This window comes from Amblyraja radiata, chromosome 27, assembly GCF_010909765.2.
Source record: "Amblyraja radiata isolate CabotCenter1 chromosome 27, sAmbRad1.1.pri, whole genome shotgun sequence".
In the NCBI taxonomy this organism is placed as follows: domain Eukaryota; kingdom Metazoa; phylum Chordata; class Chondrichthyes; order Rajiformes; family Rajidae; genus Amblyraja; species Amblyraja radiata.
The window spans coordinates 20,152,863-20,176,878 of record NC_045982.1 but is presented as its reverse complement, the minus strand read 5'-3'; the positions used below and the strand labels follow the sequence as shown (position 1 = coordinate 20,176,878).

Below are 24,016 nucleotides of genomic sequence, written 5' to 3'. Positions count from 1 at the left end.
CAGGAAAAAAATCAGTTTTACTGCTTCACAAAATAACAGTAAAAGGGAAGCCACTCAACAAATAGCATCTTAAGCACTGAAAAAGACACCAACAATCTAATGGATTTGGGATTTAGAAAGGAGCACAGGGAATCAGGGGAGTTATGAAGAAGCGATGAGAGTTAACCAACTTTCTGCCTGTATCATTAACATCCTATCAATGACATATTTCCTCAAGCTGATAAAATCAGTATTTGTGCAGCTCGTCACAATGAACGTATCTCAAGTTCTAATTTCAAACCAGCTTTTTTATTCCTTGAGGGTATGTCCCACTTAGGCGATTTTTTTGTCGACTGCCAACGACTGTCACAGTTGTAGCAGGTCGCCTAAAATGTGGTGACTGGACCCCCTCTACGACAATGTCTACGACAAGTTACGGCAACCTACCACCTAGACAACCGGCGAACCATTAGGACGTCCACCTACGACCACACCTACGACAACCTACGACCACACAGGCGACAACCTACGACAACCAAAGTCAACCTTCGTCCACCCGCGACAAGCTACGACAAGCAACGACCCTGTCAGCGACAACTGAAGACAATTAGGTCGCCGGTACTTGTCGCCGGTTGACGCCAATGGAATTCACCGAAGTCAGCACCCGGCGACAACCAACGTCACCTGGCGACAACCTGCGTCATCCTGGCGACAACCTACGACAGCACCTACGACAGGAGAAGACAAGCTACGTCAAGCCCACAGTCGCCGAAAAGATTTGAACATTTCAAAATCCAGCGGCGACCAGAAAAATGTTACGGCTCTTTAGGCGACTTGAGGAGACTACTCACGACCATACAGGCGTCACCCCACGACCATGTGAAAACAGCCTAGTCGCCGAAAAAGTGGGACAGGGGCTTTACTTCTTAAAGCAAGTTTACAGCATAGTGACCTCAGTATCTCAGCTAAGTGGTCATGGCTTTTTGGTCAGCCGAAATTGTGCAAGCAAGCCAATGATCCTTTGCAGTTTCACATTCATGTCTAATCAGTCCTCATCTGCTCTTTTACAAGCACTTTAAAAGTCAATAGGTAACAATCGGCAACAGATACGTTAATCAATTCCAACCTCCAAAAATAAGTGTTGCGATAGCCAATCATGACTCAAGGCAGATTAAATTCAAATCTTAGGTACTCCTAGTTCGTATGATTCAATTCCAGACCAAGACGCTAGCACCAACAGAGGTACTTGGAAAGCACTACATTCTGAAGTTTGAAAAATATTTATTATTTGATTTGGGGTTCAACTTACATTACCCATACAAAAGCATTATATTCATATGAAATTTCCTTATGCACCAATCTAACACCTTCTGAATCAAAGTTAATTATATTCCTAAAAAGCTACTTTAAATACCAGTGAAATATCACATAAACATCAATCTCTCATCACAAATATCAGTGTATTCTTAAGGTCATGCAACTATTTCTGAAGTTTATAACGTTCCTGCAAAGGGACAGAAGGTCATCCAATTCAGCAAGCTTGTTCCACAATTCAATGAAATAATAGCTCATCTATGACAACTCCATACCACCTTTTCTCCTTCACTATAACTGACCCGACCTCTATGCTATTTGCAAAGAGAGTTTGTTATTTACAGACAAGAGGTTTCATCACTACCTGCAATGAGAAATGTTATCCAATTTCATTTCTGTTTGAAGTAGCTCTATTTTAATACAATGTCTGCTAATCTGAATTCCTTATTCGTAAATGAATTATTCTGTACTTTATCGATAGATACTGCCTTAACAGATTTTATTAACAGCATGAAAACCTGTATCAAATCACTCACTAAACTTCTAAATCCAATAGAAACCAACCCCATTTCCTATCATTTTTCCCTCATATTTTAACCCTTGGAATCCAGGTACCATTTTGATGAATCTACACAGCCTTTCGTCCAAGGCCATCACTTTGGGGGGGAAGAGGATTGAAGTAAGACTTCTTGCTGGTTTAAAAGGCAACAAACCTGTTTAAATGTAGACAAACAAGCAGAACCACAGAACTTCTTACACTGCCCTTCAGTCTGAAGCATGTGACATTGTGCTGACCCACTGTAACAATAAGCTCCACAGTTATCACAGCAATTCATAGTGAGATTGTTAGCCATTCGAAACTTGGAGAAACATATATCACTGCAAAGTTTATGTACAACATTCTGGTAGTTCACTTCATGGCGGACCTGAAATTAAAAAAAGTATGAGGTGAAATTATGATACATCGAAACAATGATGCAACTGATACAATACAATAGTATTCAATGAACCTTTATTCACCTACAAAGCTCCGTGGATGTATGCAGTTCCATTAACAGTGATACCAGAAAATAAGATACAATTCCAGATAATTGTATTACACATGCTCTGGCTTGCTTATAATTGTTATCTTGCAGAAAGATAGCAAATGCATTAGATGCTGATAATTTAAATAATTTAGCTAGAAATAAAATATATATATTTCAATAGTTGTATTACCCAAAATACATCAAACTGTTATGACTAATATGCAAGATACTTAAGATTCAAAACCAACACTACAAATAGATGTGCCATATAACTTATGCAACAACAATGTGTATGATGGATGAGCAGCATTTGAGTGATGCACAAATTATTTTTTTCATAGCTTTTTGTTATTGCATTCCAGGGAAAAGCAAAATTAATCTGATAAAAAATTAAAATTATAATTGTAGTTTGACCAATTCCATTATGTTGCTGTTTTCTTGATATTTCATTTCTAAATGCTGCATATATTTGCAGTCATCTTCACAGATGGCATGTTATTCATCCATTTGCTAAATTAATCCCCATTTCCACAACATATTTTTTAAATTATTTAAACAATACAAGGAACTGGAACACAATTCCAATGACATCTTTACTTTGAATGCCTGATCAATAAATAAAATATTGGTGGATAGCAAGTTACCCACTGAACAGGAGTGAATCGTGAATCGAGAAACAGACATAAATAGATAGTAAACTTACAACAGACATTTTCTGACAAATGCTGCACTTGGTGGTGATATTATTAGTCGTTGAGGCAGACTTTCTTTTCATCTCAAATAAACAGTTATGGTTACAGAATTCCTTGTATGGCCCCCTACCATCAATCTGACCCATTACTAGGTCCTTTGGGTTCATGATTTCTCTGGAAAAAAATGTGACACGTTTTAAAAATATCAACATCTTTCCTTGATTAAAATCAAACCACAAATTGCACAAAAAAATGCTGTTTTGTTTATGAACACATTGTGGTGGTGTTCCTTTCAAACAATTTAAAAGTCATGACAAAATGAATAGAGGGGAAAATGTGCTAAAGTTTGAAATAAAACAAATGTTATCAGTCCTAATAGATAACAATTCACAAACTAAGTGCACACAACAATATTTTGTCTTTCAGATATCTAATTTCTATTTCAGGAAACCACTTTCGTTTTTGTCGCTTTTTTATGTTTCCCCACTTTTTTCTTTGACTCCACAATTGTTCCTTTCTTTAAATGGTTCGACTGAACTTTCCATTTTTGCTGTTAGAGTTAAGTAACTAATCCAATTTTACTGGTGTGGGTTGAGAATTCCCTCAGTATGACAACGCGAATGTGAAATTTAAGATGGAATCCAAGGCATATCATCTCAGCTTGATATCTGTTACTGCTGAAGAATTAGATCAACTGGCCATCTGGTGTTCCCCAAGTCTCAACTACACAACAAAGATAATAATTCAGATGAACACAGCATTAGCCAACAAAACTGATCCTGGAATCTTATCTAAATGGAACACTCTGAATATATGAACATAGACAAAATTGGTATATTATTCAAGAACTTATTAATGAAAGTTTTTTTGACAAATCATATTGAATTGCAAAATATGGAGCTGATCCAGAATTTGTCATCAATGGCGGAGTGACAATGCTCCCCAATTATCTTGAAAAAAATTCCCCACGAACCCTAGTGACCCTGCGGCAAGAATTTTTCCTTGTTGTGTGTTGTCAGTTCAATGGAATACCTAGAACTAAATAACTAAGATATTATTAAACTGGTTTGAAAGACAATATTAAGGACTTTCAAAAGAAATCAAGGAAAATCAAGGACTTATGGGCCTGTCCCACTTAGGCAATTTATTAGGCGACTGCCAGCGACTAGGACAATGGAATTCACCGAAGTCGGCATCGGCAACAACCTACGTTAACCTGGCGACATCTTACGACAGCCCAAATTGTCGCCACTGCCGCCGAAAATTTTTCAACATGTTGGACATTTTTCGGAAGTCGCCTGAAAGTAAATCCAAAGGGTTTCTACAGCTATATTAATAGCAAAAGGATAACGAGGGATAAAATTGGTCCATTGGAGAGACAGAGTGGACAGCTATTTGCAGAGCCAAAAGAGATGGGGGAGATATTGAACAATTTATTTTCTTCGGTATTCACCAAGGAGAAGGATATTGAATTATGTGAGGTAAGGGAAACTAGTAGAGTAGCTATGGATACTATGAGGTTCAAAGTAAAAGAAGTACTGACACTTTTGAAAAATATAAAAGTGGATAAGTCTCCAGGTCCTGACAGGATATTCCCTAGGACATTGAGGGAAGTTAGTGTAGACATAGCCGGGGCTATGACAGAAATATTTCAAAAGTCATTAGAAACGGGAATAGTCCCCAAGGATTGGCATACTGCGCATGTTGTTCCATTGTTTAAAAAGGGTTCTAAGAGTAAACCTAGCAATTATAGACCTGTTAGTTTGACTTCAGTGGTGGGCAAATTAATGGAAAAGATACTTAGAGATAATATATATAAGCATCTGGATAAACAGGGTCTGATTAGGAACAGTCAACATGGATTTGTGCCTGGAAGGTCATGTTTGACTAATCTTCTTGAATTTTTTGAAGAGGTTACTAGGGAAATTGACGAGGGTAAAGCAGTAGATGTTGTCTATATGGACTTTAGTAAGGCCTTTGACAAGGTTCCTCATGGAAGGTTGGTTAAGAAGGTTCAACTGTTGGGTATAAATGCAGGAACAGCAAGATGGATTCAACAGTGCCTGAATGGGAGAAGCCAGAGGGTAATGGTGGATGGCTGTTTGTCGGGTTGGAGGCAGGTGACTGGTGGGGTGCCTCAGGGATCTGTGTTGGGTCCTTTGTTGTTTGTCATGTACATCAATGATCTGGATGAAGGTGTGGTAAATTGGATTAGTAAGTATGCAGATGATACCAAGATAGGGGGTGTTGTGGATAATGAAGAGGATTTCCAAAGTCTACAGAGTGATTTAGGACATTTGGAAAAATGGGCTGAAAGATGGCAGATGGAGTTTAATGCTGATAAATGTGAGGTGCTACACCTTGGCAGGACAAATCAAAATAGGACGTACATGATAAATGGTAGGGAATTGAAGAATACAGTTGAACAGAGGGATCTGGGAATAACCGTGCATAGTTCCTTGAAGGTGGAATCTCATATAGATAGGGTGGTAAAGAAAGCTTTTGGTATGCTAGCCTTTATAAATCAGAGCATTGAGTATAGAAGCTGGGATGTAATGTTAAAATTGTACAAGGCATTGGTGAGACCAAATCTGGAGTATGGTGTACAATTTTGGTCGCCCAATTATAGGAAGGATGTCAACAAAATAGAGAGAGTACAGAGGAGATTCACTAGAATGTTGCCTGGGTTTCAACAACTAAGTTAGAGATAGGTTGAATAAGTTAGGTCTTTATTCTCTGGAGCGCCGAAGGTTAAGGGGGGACTTGATAGAGGTCTTTAAAATGATGAGAGGGATAGACAGAGTTGATGTGGACAAGCTTTTTCCTTTCAGAATAGGGAAGATTCAAACAAGAGGACATGACTTCAGAATTAAGGGACAGAAGTTTAGGGGTAACATGAGGGGGAACTTCTTTACTCAGAGAGTGGTAGCGGTGTGGAATGAGCTTCCAGTGGAAGTGGTGGAGGCAGGTTCGTTGGTATCATTTAAAAATAAATTGGATAGGCATATGGATGAGAAGGGAATGGAGGGTTATGTAATGAGTGCAGGCAAGTGGGACTAAGGGGAAAAAAGTTGTTCGGCACGGACTTGTAGGGCCGAGATGGCCTGTTTCCGTGCTGTAATTGTTATATGGTTGTTATATGGTAGTCCCCTAAAAAAATCGCCTAAGTGGGTCAGGCCCATTAATTAATTTCTGTTAAAGTATAAGAGCGTATTAAACACAGACTGGAGCAGACATATTTCAAGTAGAAGCTGACATATTGCAATTTTTGATAATTCAAAATTTCTGTACACACATGCTGAGGAAACTGCAGCATATATTAAAAGGATGTATTAACCAGGATGGTTAACCATATATTAACAAGGATAATAGCAAGTGCTAAATATGATTCAGTAAGCTATTCAAAACTCATTGATCTCATGCAATGAACAAATCATTTTCCTAGATTATTTCATAAATATCTGACATTATTAGTTCCTTATTTTTTCAGATTTTGTGGTCATTGGATCACTAGCAAAAACTTTGGGATTTTATGAAATTTAATGTAGAAATTCTATAGTTGCTGTCAATTTCCCAAATTAATAAGCATTGCAGGAACTGTATGAAACAAAATGAAGGCCATCATTTCTATGGACTATTTGATTCTGCAATCATCAGAAATGTTCCTTCTTAATTGTAATATGTCAGCTTCTACTTGTCCAATGTCTTGAGGCTGGTTTTGTTTGCAGATGATACAAATATTTTTTGTTCTGGGGAAAATTTTAAACAGCTATTGGATAAAATAATAAAAGAAATGGGTAAATTGAAAATATGGTTTGATAGGAATAAAATTTCATTAAATCTGAGTAAAACTAAAATAATGTTATTTGGTAATTGTAGAATAAATACACTAGTAAGTATAAAGATAAATGAGGTGGAAGTTGAAAGAGTGCATGAAAATAAATTTCTTGGGGTTATAATTGACGATAAAATAAGCTGGAAATCACATATTAAACATGTAAAATTAAAAGTGTCAAAAAGTATCTCTGTATTATACAAAGCCAAGCAAGCTCTGAATTACAAATCACTCCGTATTCTTTATTGTTCATTAATTTTACCCTACTTAAATTATTGTGCAGAAGTCTGGGGTAATAACTATAAAAATTCGATACACTCATTAACCATGATGCAAAAAAGAGCAATTCGTATTATCCATAATGCTAAGTATCTGGGTCATACGAATCCATTATTTTTAGAGTCAAAATTATTAAAATTAGAAGATTTGGTTACATTCAAAACAGCTCAGATAATGTTTAGGGCCAAAAATAAAAATTTACCTGGAAACATTCAAAAATTATTTAACGAGCGTGTGGGGGGTTTCAATTTAAGAGGAATATTTAACTTTAAGAAACAAAGAGTCCGTACGACTAGAAAAACCTTTTGTATTTCGGTTTGTGGAGTAGGAGTGTGGAATAAATTGAACGGGGAATTAAAGAAATGCACAAACATGAATCATTTTAAAATGATATATAAAAAAAAATTTTTCAAGGGGTACAGGGATGGAGGGGATGGTTGACAAGTGGGGGTTGATGTTTATTTATTGCTTTACTATTGTTGAACTTCAGATATGAAGTTTGTATGTGCATAATAGTTGTATGTATATAGATGTCTGTAGGTATTATGGGAAATTGCCTAGGGTAGTATTATTATTATTATTAATTAATTAATTTTAAAATATGGTAGAAGTGTTGGGGAAAAGGGGTGAGATTTAATAAGTTATTCTTCTTCTCACTCCTTTTCGAGCTTGTACAGACACAGAGTTGGACATTGGAACTTTGATTTTGTTCTTTTCATTGCTTTGTAAATATTGATTGTAAAGTCCAATTGTTTGATAATTTCGATTTTGTTACTATTAATGTCTTTAATGTCTTACTTGTTCGGAATAAATAAATAAAAAAATTAAAAAAAATAAAAAAATAATATCGATTGGATACAATGGCACAAATAGAAACCACAATTTTATCAAACAAAATTTATTTCTGCAGATAAAAATAAGTTTCAAAAACATTGAGACTCTCATCTAAGAGGGAGAAAAATTACCAAATGATCCATCTAAAGAGATAAAAGTAAAGTTGATAACATCAGTGTAGGGACAGCTATGGATGACATTTTCAAGGATTTAAAGACCATATACACGGTCATCAAAAATATTTGAATATGAGATAACGTTTTGACATGGTTTGTTAATTATTTATGTATTAGAATCGGCAGATTGGATAAGGGAACATTTCCCAATTGTATGTGACAAGTGGTGGTCCACAAGATTCAACTTTGCAACAAATATCATAATTCGGATGAACGCAGCATTTTATTTGATGTTCCAAATGACATAGCTCATATGTTAGAAACTATACAGCAAGATAGATATGAGAACAGAAAGTTGCAAGGGAGCATATACAATGCGAGTGCCCAAAAATTATGACAGATAAAATTGTGTGCAGGAAATGTGCGAAGTCGTCTACCGTGAAACAATGATTTAAAAAAAAGACTATCTGCTCAGGAAATAAAGTTGTGGAAGAGGGATCTATTTGTCAATTTGTCCATTCTATCACCAATGAATAGTCATGAACACATGAAGAAAAAAGAAAATCATCCCTGTCAAATAGGCATTGTTCTGACATTGTTCTGATATATTTAAAAAATTATATATTTTTTTATATCATGGCAGGTAAGATAAATTAGTCTTGGTTGGAATGCAGTATCAATTGACTCGATTGCTACACAGTTTAAGGATTGTAAGGATTGGGTACACATACTGACCGTGCCCTCCTTTCCAGTTTAACAGGTTTACGAATAAAATCTGCTGAAGCCGATTGAAAATACATAGAAATTCTTTTTTGGGGATTGCTCGACCAGGGGTCAACACACACATCATGGGTCAAATGGCAACATTTACATGTCATCAATTTTGTGATTTTGTAAGTCACCAGGATGCAACTTTAAAATTGGAGTTAATGGAGTCAATTCAGCCTGAAATCAGGAACATTTTCCAAACAGTAGTTCGAGGTAATTTAGTATATTTCGCCCAAAAGGATATTGCTTGCTTTGTCAATTGGTTTTTAATAACAGAGAATAATACCATCTGCTGTTTATCAGTGACCACACAGGTCAATTGCAATAGCAGAGAAGAATTTTGCTTAAGGCTGCAAAGCATTATTGATGTGTCATTTATTAACCCTTCTGTTAACTTTATTAAAAATTGCATCATTATAAATTACAGAATGAATAAATAAGATGTTTTCTTTCATATAAACTTAAGCACAATTTGGCTTGCTGGAAATCCCCCAACCCCTTTCAGCTTTAGTTGTGAACAGATTGCGCTGCCTTACCCAATTAAAATTCAAATTGATAAGCAATAGCAAATTTATTATGGAAAAGATGCAACACAAACTGTTAGAAGCCATGGTTATTCACCACCAAATACATTTTGAATATCAACTGCTTGAAAAACATATCAAGCAAAGCATTTCCCTGGTGCTGTGATCTATTGATTCCACCCTCATCCCCCCTACTTGGGCAAATGTCTGGATGACAAATGAATAAAACAGCCTTGAAAATAATTGGTTCAAAATGGCCACTGCAAATGAGCATCTAATTGGGTAAAATAAATATGGAACAGTTTGATATGTGATATGGTGCAGTAACAGTGGGAGCACATCAGATTAGGAAATTCTGGAAATTGGAAGAAAATTGGGCAAGTTGGTAAATATATTTAACCCAAGAGTTTATATACTGGAAAAGCATAATGGTAAAAAGAGGACAACATAGTAGAGGTAACTTAAAGGTCATATAAGGAGAGGCAATACATAGATTTACCAAGTGTTTAATTTACAAGGCATAGCTTGCTGGGAGTAAAGATAAACATAGGGGGTTGTAAACCTGACTAAGGGCAATAAAACATCATGTGGTGATAATACACTATTGCACCCATTTGTCAAACAAATGGGAGAATGTGTAGAAAGGAACCATAGATGCTATTTAAACCGAAGATAGACATAAAAGAGGCAGGAAGCAGAAAAGGGAAGCACTCGGACACAAGAGGAGAAAGAAGAAAAAGGAAATAAACAGAGAATAAGAGGCGGGGAGTTTCTTAAATGTGCATATTTTAATGCTAGGAGCATTGTAAGAAAGGTGGATGAGCTTAGAGCCTGGATAGACACCTGGAAGTATGATGTTGTGGCGACCAGTAAAACATGGTTGCAGGAGGGCAGTGATTGGAAACGAAATATTCCAGGATTTCGTTGCTTCAGGTGTGATAGAATTGGAGGGGCAAGAGGTGGAGGTGTTGCATTGCTTGTCAGGGAAGATATTACAGCAGTGCTTTGGCAGGATATATTGGAGGGCTCATCTAGGGAGACTTTTTTGTTTGGAAATGAGAAGTGGGAAAGGTGTAGCAACACTTATAGGGGTGTATTATAGACCGCCAAATGGGGATCGAGAATTGGAAGAGCAAATATGTAAGTAGATAGCAGATATTAGTAGTAAGCACAAGGTAGTGATTGTGGGAGATTTCAACTTTCCACACATAGGCTGGGAAACACATTCTGTAAATGGGCTGGATGGTTTGGAGTTTGTAAAATGTGTGCAGGATAGTTTTTTGCAGCAATACATAGAGGTACCTACTAGAGGAGGGGCAGTGCTGGACCTCCTGTTAGGAAATGAGACGGGACAGGTGGCGGTGGTATGCGTTGGGGAGCACTTCGGGTCCAGTGATCACAATACCATTAGTTTCAATATAATTATGGAGAGGGTCAGAACTGGACCTAGGGTTGAGATTTTTGATTGGAGAAAGGCTAACTTTGATGAGATGCGAAATGATTTAAAAGGAGTGAACTGGGACATTTTGTTTTATGGGAAGGATGTAGAAGGGAAATGGAGGACATTTACAGGGGAAATTTTAAGAGTACAGAATCTATATGTTCCTGTTCGGTTGAAAGGAAACAGTATAAATTGGAAAGAACCCTGGTTTTCAAGGGAAATTGGACATCTTGTTCGGAAAAAGAGGGAGATCTACAATAATTATAGGCAGCATGAAGTAAATGAGGTGCTTGAGGAGTATAAGGAATGTAAAAAGAATCTTAAGAAATAAATTAGAAAAGCTAAAAGAAGATATGAGGTTGCTTTGGCAAGTAAGGTGAAAGTAAATTCAAAGGGTTTCTACAGCTATATTAATAGCAAAAGGATAACGAGGGATAAAATTGGTCCATTGGAGAGACAGAGTGGACAGCTATCTGCAGAGCCAAAAGAGATGGGGGAGATATTGAACAATTTCTTTTCTTCGGTATTCACCAAGGAGAAGGATATTGAATTATGTGAGGTAAGGGAAACTAGTAGAGTAGCTATGGATACTATGAGTTTCAAAGTAAAAGAAGTACTGACACTTTTGAAAAATATAAAAGTGGATAAGTCTCCAGGTCCTGACAGGATATTCCCTCGGACATTGAGGGAAGTTAGTGTAGAAATAGCCAGGGCTATGACAGAAATATTTCAAAAGTCATTAGAAACGGGAATAGTCCCCGAGGATTGGCGTACTGCGCATGTTGTTCCATTGTTTAAAAAGGGTTCTAAGAGTAAACCTAGCAATTATAGACCTGTTAGTTTGACTTCAGTGGTGGGCAAATTAATGGAAAAGATACTTAGAGATAATATATATAAGTATCTGGATAAACAGGGTCTGATTAGGAACAGTCAACATGGATTTGTGCCTGGAAGGTCATGTTTGACTAATCTTCTTGAATTTTTGAAGATGTTACTCGGGAAATTGACGAGGGTAAAGCAGTGGATGTTGTCTATATGGACTTTAGTAAGGCCTTTGACAAGGTTCCTCATGGAAGGTTGGTTAAGAAGGTTCAACTGTTGGGTATAAATGCAGGAGTAGCAAGATGGATTCAACAGTGGCTGAATGGAAGACGCCAGAGGGTAATGGTGGATGGCTGTTTGTCGGGTTGGAGGCAGGTGACTAATGGGGTGCCTCAGGGATCTGTGTTGGGTCCTTTGTTGTTTGTCATGTACATCAATGATCTGGACGAAGGTGTGGTAAATTGGATTAGTAAGTATGCAGATGATACCAAGATAGGGGGTGTTGTGGATAATGAAGAGGATTTCCAAAGTCTACAGAGTGATTTAGACCATTTGGAAGAATGGGCTGAAAGATGGCAGATGGAGTTTAATGCTGATAAATGTGAGGTGCTACACCTTGGCAGGACAAATCAAAATAGGACGTACATGATAAATGGTAGGGAATTGAAGAATACAGTTGAACAGAGGGATCTGGGAATAACCGTGCATAGTTCCTTGAAGGTGGAATCTCATATAGATAGGGTGGTAAAGAAAGCTTTTGGTATGCTAGCCTTTATAAATCAGAGCATTGAGTATAGAAGCTGGGATGTAATGTTAAAATTATACAAGGCATTGGTGAGACCAAATCTGGAGTATGGTGTACAATTTTGGTCGTCCAATTATAGGAAGGATGTCAACAAAATAGAGAGAGTACAGAGGAGATTTACTAGAATGTTGCCTGGGTTTCAACAACTAAGTTACAGAGAAAGGTTGAATAAGTTAGGTCTTTATTCTCTGGAACGCAGAAGGTTAAGGGGGGACTTGATAGAGGTCTTTAAAATGATGAGAGGGATAGACAGAGTTGATGTGGACAAGCTTTTTCCTTTGAGAATAGGGAAGATTCAAACAAGAGGACATGACTTCAGAATTAAGGGACAGAGGTTTAGGGGTAACATGAGGGGGAACTTCTTTACTCAGAGAGTGGTAGCGGTGTGGAATGAGCTTCCAGTGGAAGTGGTGGAGGCAGGTTCGATGGTATAATTTAAAAATAAATTGGATAGGCATATGGATGAGAAGGGAATGGAGGGTTATGGTATGAGTGCAAGCAGGTGGGACTAAGGGAAAATAATTGTTCGGCACGGACTTGTAGGGCCGAGATGGCCTGTTTCCGTGCTGTAATTGTTATATGGTTATAAAATGCTGGAGTAACTCAGCTCAGCAAATGGGAAAATGCTTTTTTTTTAAATAATAGGAAACTGAAGGTTAAAGGTCGCTTTAGCAGAGGAAAAAAGGATGAAAGACTGCAAATAAATATTGCTCACTCATGAATTATTTCAAAAATGTAAAATCAGCATGTAACTAGTGTGTCATTGTGATCCAATTATGTTATTGAGAACCATTCCTCTCTTCTCTGTACAGGAATGAAAGCACTCAAGCAGACACCGAGAAAAGTCAACTTTTAGTAGGCTTTTTGGGTGCCTAAGACTGACAATAATAAATAGATACATTGTCTTCAGCTCCAATTATTGCATCCAATTGATTAGTCAACCAATAAGGTTGTCTAGATTGCAACACGTGTGCTATCTACTCAGTTGCTCAATAAAAATAGTAAGAAAGTAACCCAATAATGGCAGGTGAAAGTAATCCAGAAACTGGAAAACAATGAAGTACAAATAAAAACCAGCATATGATTTCAAACTATAATTGAGATGGCGCTGTAAACCGTTTTGGAGAAAAGTGAACCACTGTTTGATCACAAAAAAACTTTTGTTTGCAAAAATGGCTTTGTAGGAGACTAAAAATCCAGCCGCTTCAAAGTCAAAGAATGACCCATCGTGTACATGGTGTTTTGGACTCATGTTAAACAGAAACACTTTTTTTTAAGAAACATTAACTATTGGTCTCAAACAAATGTACTCAATTTGTAACTCAATTTAAGAAGCTGTACTTTTAAAAAGGAAAGGTAAGTAAAATATATTTGGCATAACTATAAGACAGTAATCTACCATGTTAACGTGTTATTAAACAAAGATTGAGACCCTGACCCTGACGCGGCACGCGCACACACACACACACACACACAGTTACTTTCACTGCAAGACTGCTTTTCACTGGGTAGGGTACAAGTAGAATTACTGTGTTCAAGACCTATGTTTAGCTATTGTAAAAGGGTAGAAACATATGTCCGCTTAGATACTTTCATTAGATATTAAAACTGAAAGAAAGACTTCACATATTGCCCTCAGCACAGGGAGTATTGAATTAAAATACAGGTCATACTTGCTGCAGAGATAACAGTATTTTTTTGCAGGAGGAAGAGATGTTGAAGTTGGTGTTGAGAATCCAGTAAGGCAGAGGGTAGAACAGAAGAGCTGGGTTGAACCTTTCCTCTGATAGGCAGTCTGTCCCTTCTGTAGAATCTTCTTGCAACCCGAACAAGTGACACGTACACTCATAGCAGGAGTTGGTGTTGGCTGCACACCGCCACTTGCAGGTGACTTGGTTGAGGTGGAAGAACCCGACACATTCGACTGCGCCGATTGTGATACTGCAATACAGTAAGAGACACTCACAAAAAAATCAAAATTGCTCAGCAAGTATACATTTAAAATATGCATCTACCGTTTTTTACTGCTTTTTCTTTTTACTGAACACACAAATATCATTATATTTTAGCTATAATTTTATTTTCTGAGATACAGCACGGAAACAGGCTCTTCGGCCCACCGGATCCGCGTCGACCAGAGATCCCTGCACATTAACACTATCCTATACCCATTAAGGACAATTTTTACATTTAGCATGTCAATTAACCTACAAACCTGTACGTCTTTGGTGTGTGGGAGGAAACTGAAGATCTCGGAGAAAACCCACGCAGGTCACGGGGAGAATGTACAAACTTTGTACGGACAGCAGCCGTAATCAGGATCGAACCCGGGTCTCCAGCGCTGCATTCGCTGTAAGGCAACAACTCTGCCGCTGCGCCACTGTGACCCCTCTGTGACGTCAAGATGTGCAGCCTCCATTAATGTCTTCCCAGAATGTCGCTGCTGTGTTTTTGGCCACTAGTAGGCTCTATCGGTGGATATGTAGGCTGAACCACTTATTTCAGACATTTCTATTTGCCTAAAACTTGATTATGCTACAAAGGTGGGTGGGGCTGGGTTCTGTTTTGTTTCATTTTGCTCTGGTCTCAGAACACTAGTTTCTGTAGACATGACAACCTATCATCATCCAACCAAATGGTAATCTCAATTTGTTTTTACCTGGAGGCAAATAGTGATGGAGAACAGCGCATACGCCATCAGCTACAAACCTCAAAGTAAAAATACCGACAATGCTTGAACATTTGGAATTTGCATCAAGCATTGCTGAAATGATAGGAGCACAACTGAGTTCTGCGAACAACTGACAACAAAGTTCTGTAAGCAATGTTGATGTATACAAGGAAATTAGTAGGTTAACCTATGATGAGCGTTTGTCGGCACTGGGCATGTACTCGCTAGAGTTTAGAAGAGGGGGGACCTCATTGAAATATACAGAATAGTGAAAGGCTTGGATGGAGTGGTGTGGAGAGGATGTCTCCACTAATATTTTTAAGGCAGAGATAGATAGATTCTTGATTAATACAGTGTCAGAGGTTATGGGGAGAAGGCATGAGAATGGGGTTAGGAGGGAGAGATAGATCAGCCATGATTGAATGGCAGAGTAAACATGATGGGCCGAATGGCCTAATTCTACTCCTATCACTTATGACATGAAATTAGATTTCAATGCAGATAATTCAATATGCGACGATGGGCCTCAATTCTATCCTGTTCACCAGGAATTGTAACACAGGGAAATAATCTATTAATAAAATAAAGAGCTATTTCACAAAAAATAGATTTTCCAGCAACTTTTTTTTGTATTGTTTAACTGATGATTTTTGATTGATCCTAACTTTGCAGGGTTTTTTTAAAAACAGCAATCTGTCTGCATCAAATCTTCAATGTAACGTACAACATTTCTGTGGCTTGAATTCCACTGGATGTTATTCTGCATATACAGAATATGGAAAACTCTTAGCAAAATGGAATTGGGTGAGTGATCCTGAAATTTAAATTCTGGAATACAGCAGCATCGAACTGTTGAACCAGATAGCAATACTCGCCAGTGGAAGCACAATGGCATGGACAGCTGAGCTGCTGCCTCACAGCTCCAGCAATCCAGGTTCAATTTTGACCTCAGGTGCTGAGTAAAGACTGCACCTTCTTCATATGACCAAGTCGGTTCACCCTCCACCATGCACTCTGGTTTCCTCCCACGTCCCAAAGACTTGCAGACATACATGTAGGTTAATTGGAGACTGTAAATTGTCCCTGACATGCAGTCGAGTGATAGAATCTCGGGGAGATTTGACAGGAATGTGGGAAGAATAGAAATAGGATTAGCATTGAATTAGTTAAATGAGTGCTGAATGGTTAGCATGGATTTCATGGGATAAGGGTCTTTTTCCATGTTCTATGACAGTGCCTTCTTCCTCATTTCCCATGGCCTAGCTAACAAGGCTCATGTTTTGTGCATGATCTTAAAAATGAAAAAGAATGGGTGTACTTGGCCTGGCAGACTTTGTTAGGAATTGGCAAGGATTATTATTATTTTTTAAAGTTATCATCAATTCAAATTAGATGTCCTCCTGGACAATAAGCCTTAAAAGAAAACACGTTTTGTTGTCGATCATTTTATCACCATACTTTTAAAACGTCCTCCTCCATGTACAAATTAATTATTCTCTAATTCATTAACAATGTACAATGCCTACCAGTCTTTGCACCGCCCACTGAGAATACAGCACTGATTCGAATATCAGACTCCTGAGGCTTGGAATGCTGACCGTATACCTGAAATAAAATGCACAAAATTATCAGTATAGGTTCATTATTGTCACGTGTACAGTGAAACAGTGAAAAGATTTGTTTTGCATGTTATCTAAACTTAAGTACAATAGCTGGGGCAAAGAGGAAGACAGAATGCAGAATATGCAGGTTTCCCCTGCTCACACATCAGGGCAATGAAAATTAGTCCAGAAGTGCAAATGTTGTCCAATAACCAATCATAAAAGGAGGAGGAGCCATCTTGGTGAACGGCTGCTAGCAGCAGCCGTCCGTCTTAAATTCGTTTTTTTTTTTAGTTTTTAGTGAGTCCTGTTTTTTTGTTTGTAGGGGATATGGTCTTTTAATGTGGGGGGGTAGGTGTTACTTTATTTATAGGTCCCTACCTGGTCGGTGTGGCAGCCTTTTTTCCGGGCTGCCCGTCGACCCGTCGTCGTGGCCTACCAGCGGGCTTGGAGCGCCGTTTCTTGGCGGGAACCACCTAGCACCTCGGCCTGCGTGGCGGCACTGCATTGGAGCGCTGGAGCGCTGGAGCGGAGCGGAGCGGGCGATGCCTTGCCTGGGTCGCCGCGCTGGAGCTCTGGCGAGCTGGACCGCCGTGAGCAACATCTCCGGGCTGCGGGTTTGCGGAGCGGAGAGGCGGCGTGCGGAGAGACGGCGTGCGTAGAGGCGGCAAGGCGGCAGTGAGGAGAGCGGGCGCCGACTTTTTCATCTGGAGCCTAGGAGCGCCAAACCGACGCGGCCTTGTCGGCTTCGGCAGCCGCGGGCTCCAACCAAGAAGCGGCCGTTCCAAGTGGCCCAGCCACCGAAAGGACTCTCCCGACGCCGGGGCAAGACCACCCAGTGAGAACGGCCAGGGACATCGGGCCTCCGTAGAGGCAACTGCGGTGGCCTCAATAGGCCTGACTTTGGGGTGAACATGGGGTGGGGACTGGACATTGTGCCTTCCTCCACAGTGCTATCCACTGTGGGGGGATGATTTTTTTGTCTAACTGTAGTCTTGTAGGTCTGTGTCCAAGATGGCTGCCGTGAAGAGAGAGTGGACGCTGGCACGATTTGGTTGCCGCTGCTCTCTCTTCACACTGTGTTTTTGATTTTCTGCTTTTGGATTGAATTCTGTTTTTAATTTGTGTCATTGTGATGTCTTTAATTACTTGTTTTACTCCGATTATATGTTTTTATTCCGATTACTATGTAAGGTGTCCTTGAGATGTATGAAAGGCGCCCATTAAATAAAATTTATTATTATTATTATTAACTTCTACATTCCTACAACATTCTCCGCAACATTAGCAACGAGAATGTGCATGATGAATTGTCGGTTAGATACTTAGTGCTGTGAGAGAAAATACACAATTATGGTTCTCCCATAAATATCAATACGAAAGTTCTTTAAATTTTTACTAAATCAATATTGCATTTGGAATGTTACATTTTCTCTGTCCACTTTTAACTAAATTCTGACGTAGCAATGCTTGTGTTTAAATATACAGGTGAAGTATACTAATGCCCAGAACATCGCTTCAGTTGTACTCCAATTAGTGTTTTTCAACTATATTCAACAGGTATCAATAGGAAAGCAAGATATTATGACATTTTATTTACTTATTTTCTTTCTTTATTCCACACTTTGCAAGATAAAAACAAATCAAAACTTTACCTGTTGTGAATCTGGCTCGTCCTTAACTCTTACACCTGTTTGCGATACCAAGGCTTTCTCATATCCTTCATCCAAAGGTTCATCTTTTATTTTCATTCCTGACATAAAATCGACAGTTGGTGTGTTTTTTGGAGCTTCACTATGGCGGTGTGACTTTGAACTCTTTTCCTAAAATAAACGGAGAAGTTTCAATATATTTGCAACGGTTGTCAACACAATTTAAAGCTTTAAACCAGATGCTTAAATGTCAGTTTCCCAATTAAAATGCCTCCAACAGTAATTTGATCAATATTTTGGCTAAATTTCTTTCCAATTCTTTCAATTTTTAATAAGGGAAGCATGCGTCTCCTGGGCATGCATTTGTTAATCATTTCTAAATGGTTGGAAGGTGATAGCAAATTGCCTCTTGATAACCTGCAAACCTGTGGGTATGGTTTAGTTCAGTTGAGAGATACAACGTGGAAAAAGGTCCATCGGCCCACCAAGTCCACGCCAACCAACGATCAACCTGTGCACGTTCTATCCTAGACTAGGGACAATTTACATAAGTCAATTAACCTACAAACCTCCAAATCTTTGGAATGTGGGCGGAAACCAGGGCATCTGGAGAAAACCCATGTGGTCACAGGGAGAATGTACAAATTCTATGCAGACAGCAAATGTAGTCAGAATCGAACCTGGGTCTCTGTCACTGGAAGGCAGCAACTCAACCGTTGTGCGCCTGTACCATGTTATTCTCAGTTGTGTATTCAGTCAGTACCGACTGTTATTCTCAGTTCTGTGAGTAACAACATTTAGAACCCATAGCAATTAAGAAGAAGCAGTGCTCTTCCAAGTAGGATATTGGGTGACCTTTAAAGTGAATTTGCAGGCGTTATTTTCATATTCTACTTCAGGTCCTTCTCAATGGTCCAGACCTCAAGTTTTTAAGATGTTGTTAAAGAAATCTTGTCAGGCTGTGGCACTACATTTAAACATGACACAAACTACAGCCGCAGTGTATTGGTCTTGGTAAGAATGAGGGCGGGTTGATTGGGCCCATCGGGAAGAATGTCAAGATTAAAGATTTTGTTGGAAAACATTTTGTCTCATTCCAGATTTACACATAGCCTTGATGGAAAGGATTTGGGGAAAGAGATGCAACTCAATCAGTCCTTTTGCTGCCATTGTAATTAGGTGACTGGCTCAATTTAGCTTCTGGTCAATAGAGAGCTTCAGGGTGTTGATGGTGGCGGATTCATTCATGGTAATGCAGTCTAACACCTACGAGAAGTTAGACTATCCCTTGTTGAACAATAGATGACACCACTATGGTGCAAACACTCGGTTCCTGACAAAATGGATCTTTCCACGTGTAGATTATGGACCACTTTATCAAAGGAACATTTTGTGAATGGAACTGAATAGTGTGGATTCACTGCTGATCATTCCCACTTGTGATGAAGTGTTTAAAGAAGGCCAGACCAGAGAGACTGTACCCAGCAATTCCTGCAGGCAAGTTGTATAGCTTAAATGCCCCACCAACCAACACAGCCTTGTTCTCTGTGCTAGAATTCTAGCAGGATGATTTTCCCTTGAATCCCAGTGATTTTATCAATTATATGATAAAGCGCTCCAACAGATGCTTTTGCTGATGTCAAAATCATTCCAGGAATAGTAGGTAGACAAAAATGCTGGAGAAACTCAGCGGGTGAGGCAGCATCTATGGAGAGAAGGAATAGGCGGCGTTTTGGGTCGAGACCCTTCTTCAGAGTCTGAAAAACAGAGTCTGAAGAAGGGTCTCGACCCGAAACGTCGCCTATTCCTTCTCTCCATAGATGCTGCCTCACCCGCTGAGTCTCTCCAGCATTTTTGTCTACCTTCGTTTTTACCAGCCAACACCAGGAATTTAGTCGTTTTGCCCATGCTGGAACCAAGCTGGACGTCTGGAGTTAACTTGACAAGGCAGGATTTACATTGAGCATCAGTGAGCCTATCATTGTAAAGGAAATACTGCATGTTAGTGAATACATTCCACCACTTTGCTAGTGAATGAGGGTACACTCAATGGCTATATTAGGTTGTTGTACAACCAGCCTGCAGAACAGTTTTAGCGATTAGGTTTTATGTTCAGACATTTGAGATGAGGGTTGACTGAGCTAAATACCTTTACACAGAGAATTATCCCAATGCCTTGGTTGATGCCAGGTAGCCTGCCTAGTTTTGTTCTTACAAAGTTTTGACATAGAAATTGAGGCAGCCAAGTGGCTTATTCAGCCCTTTCAGAGAATCGTTTCAGCAGAAGCAACTACATTACTGAAGATAACAAGGGCGGACAGGACAAAACTGCTAAGCAGGGGAGAAGAAAATTAATAAATTCTGTGGTAGACAGGAAATCATGGTTCAGAAAGAAGGAAGACTTTTCAGCTAACCAGCTGTTTCATTTACAAAAGCTCATAATGGGTAAATTAATAAAATGAGACAAAATACCCTTGTCACAATTCTAAACAATATACCTAGCTAAGTACATAAAATTAAAGGGAATACTGCATTCCCCGCACAAGAGTAAAATACAATGGATACTGGATAATTGAAATGCTTGACATAGTCTGACATACAAGTACTGGAGAGAGAAAAACAGATTTAGAATTTAGATAATATCAGCAGAATTGGAAATGGACAAAAGCTTAAAATGGCTAGATAGGGAGAGGGAAGAAGAAATGTAATGGTGTGTGAAAGGCGAGATTACAATAAACTAAGCAATGACTCAAGGCAAAGCATACAGTAATTAGATAAATTGGGAAACAAAAGTTCAGACTAAATGTGGTGCAAATAGGAGAAGCAGAATCACAAATCACAAATCAAAATAACTGCTGGAAATCTGAAGGAAGGCAGGAAACACTGGTAACATTCTTGGTTTGAAGTTCTTGAACTCAACTGTCTCTGGAAGACTGAAATGAACTGAAAAGTTTAATGAGATTGACTGGGAAAATGCAAAAGGCTGAATGATGATTTCAAAGGAATGATAGTGGCATTGGACAGTGGCCACAGCAGTGGCATTTAAGAAACGTTTGAATAGGCTATAAAGATATGCAGGGAATGGAGGGATATAGATTTTGTGCAGGCAGTTTGTCTTGTTCTGCAGAGACATTGTGGACTGAAGGACCTGTTCTTGGGCTGTACCGATCCATGTTCAACGAAGAATGTATATGGGAGAATTTTCAGTTGAGAATTTATCTTGCCTGAACCAGAATTCGACAGGGCCTCTGACCAAGGCTGTTTCTTTTCCCAGTTTCTGAATGGTCTCTCGTTGTTCTTAAATGCAACCATTCTTAAATGCAACCATTCCAGCTTGCACATCATGAAATCATCTTCCAATATTTATGACACTTCCAAAGCGATGTCACAACTCAATATATCAACACTCTACTCTTTCCTTTTGATATTCCAAAAGGACAGTTTCCTCTGAGATGTTCTGGTTCACTATTCACTACTCCATCCACACAAATATGACTACCCTACTTAAAGTATCATCCACACAAACAAATGTCACCCCTTTTTGCTTGTCCCCTTGTTCCTCCCATTCAACCCAGGGCCCTAAAGGCACTTTCTTGCAAGTAAAAGGCACATGTTATGACTGTAATACAGTAAAGACTGTAAGCAATAATAGTGTGCATAAAATATTTCAGTGGCAGGTGAATGACAAGAACAGAACTTTTGGTGCTATCAATGATTCAAAATGCTGGCAAGGCATTTGAAATTAAGTTTTCAAACTTCATTCTTTTCATTCTGAGGATTAATAGAGCCGATATATTCTGATCAGTATAAACCTGAGCAGAAAGAGCATGTTACATGTTGTGCAAGACCTAGGCTGCCAACACAAAAAAACGTCAGCAGATAAATATTCAGACAGTGTATATTAATGTTTCTTACCACAGAGGATGCTGTAACAGTTGCCTCGGATTCAAGACTATCTAGGTCAAGTGTTTCATCTGAGAATTACAAATATTTAAAAAAAGTTATTTATAACAAGAACTCACACTTGTATGACATCACAACAAAACTGAAACCCATCATGACTTGTCCAATGATAAATCTCTGTATTATATTTAAAATTAGCCACAAAAAGCAGCAGTTTGGAACTCAAATTTGGCTTCAGCTGAACTAATACTCTGCCTTAAGTTCCACTAATAGATTAAAAATGTTCATTAGATTTAAATGTTCCCTCTATAAAACATTTTCCTGTTTATGCTTACTCAGCTATGATGAATAACTTCTCAAACACAACTCCGTGATTAAGAAACCAGACATACATCATGTTTACAACATCAATGTAGAACAGGATTCAAGCTCATTATTATTCATGAAAACTCCTCATCGGAACATTCATCTCTGAGGCACAGATTTGGCACAAACTATGAATGGAAGCAATGGTTAAACACATGATCTATGATGCTCATAACAAATACCAAAGCTAGCGCAATAGTGAACTAAAGATCCTACACAGCAATGAAGAATATGGAAGTGAAATTAGCACTTGAGGGTTGTTCATCAAATTCTATGCATTTCCAGCTACCTCTCAACTTTCCTCCACTCATTTGGTATTAAGCAGTACATCAAGTCCAAGTGAGGAACTGAAGATCATCTTTGCATAAAGCCATAAATGTATGGATTACATTATTTTCCTTTTATTCATACATTAGATTATTTTCAGATCAGATTCCTTTGGCTGGGAAGCCACTGCATGGACATGACAGCTTGCCAAGAAGAGGATGGAATAAACAAGTCCTGAACAATACAGAGAACAAAAAACAGCTCCAACCAGCCAGATCACCAAAGCAGTCGGTTATTTTCCATAGCTTATCATACAAGCATTTCAAAGGATTGCTCAGTTTTCTAGTACTTTGTAAAATGGTATGGTGCAGGTACATTTTATCCTTGTCAGTTGTTTCATATACTTGAACATTTTAGTCCCTTTTCTCCAAACAATACGAGGACTCAAGGGACTGACATAGGTTTTAAACAGCACTGAAATGGGGTCAATTTGCTGTCTGATAGCCAGCTTTCTTCCAAAGGGATTCTGGCAGCACTGGGTGCATTGAAGAACAGAATGTATAATGTGCACTTAGTTACACAGACTCTCAATCTCCCTAGGTCCCCAAATCAAAACTCACATGTTAAGATAATTCTCCACAAAATAAGTCAGGATGTCCCCCTAGTAGCTAGGAAAGCGCAAATTACCCCAATATCATCTCCTCACAAATAAATTAGCCAGATGTACCTTGAAAGTTTACAAAGATTGTATTAAGACTGATTGCCAAGAAATGTCAATGACACTTCAATAAGTCTATTGAAAAGAAATTCTGCATTTTCACTAATTTGGAGCAACATATCTTTTTTTCTCTCCATTCATTTTTTTTAATTACCTATGAATGGAATGAACCATCACATAGCCACCTTGCTTCTGCATCCAATAACAGGTAAAAATGGCCACAGACACGCAGTTATAGAACTCCAGTATTTCCATCATTCCTACAGTTTCAAAGGCTGAACCGTCAGAACTGAAAAGTACTGGGGCACTGTAATACCATCCAACCATTATAAGACAATCTGACCAAGCAAATCCCAGCACAGAACACTAGATGAACTAAGACACTTGCTACTGTTACTTGC

The 24,016-nt window shown here is 38.6% G+C and overlaps 1 protein-coding gene across 5 annotated transcripts in view; it reads right to left on the bottom strand.

Annotated features, from left to right (window-relative positions):
• zmym4 (zinc finger MYM-type containing 4) overlaps nt 1–24,016 on the bottom strand; it is a 110,974-nt gene that overhangs the window by 36,978 nt on the left and 49,980 nt on the right. For 3 of the 5 annotated variants that reach the window (XM_033045375.1, XM_033045378.1, XM_033045377.1), the window contains exons 4-9: nt 22,277–22,335; nt 18,365–18,532; nt 16,635–16,713; nt 14,111–14,378; nt 3,025–3,187; nt 2,007–2,219 (exon numbers count right to left, since the gene is read on the bottom strand). In XM_033045375.1, coding sequence (XP_032901266.1) covers nt 2,007–2,219; nt 3,025–3,187; nt 14,111–14,378; nt 16,635–16,713; nt 18,365–18,532; nt 22,277–22,335 — 950 coding nt within the window. The remainder of the gene's footprint in view (nt 1–2,006; nt 2,220–3,024; nt 3,188–14,110; nt 14,379–16,634; nt 16,714–18,364; nt 18,533–22,276; nt 22,336–24,016) is intronic. The other 2 variants (XM_033045379.1, XM_033045380.1) reach the window with 1 other exon arrangement.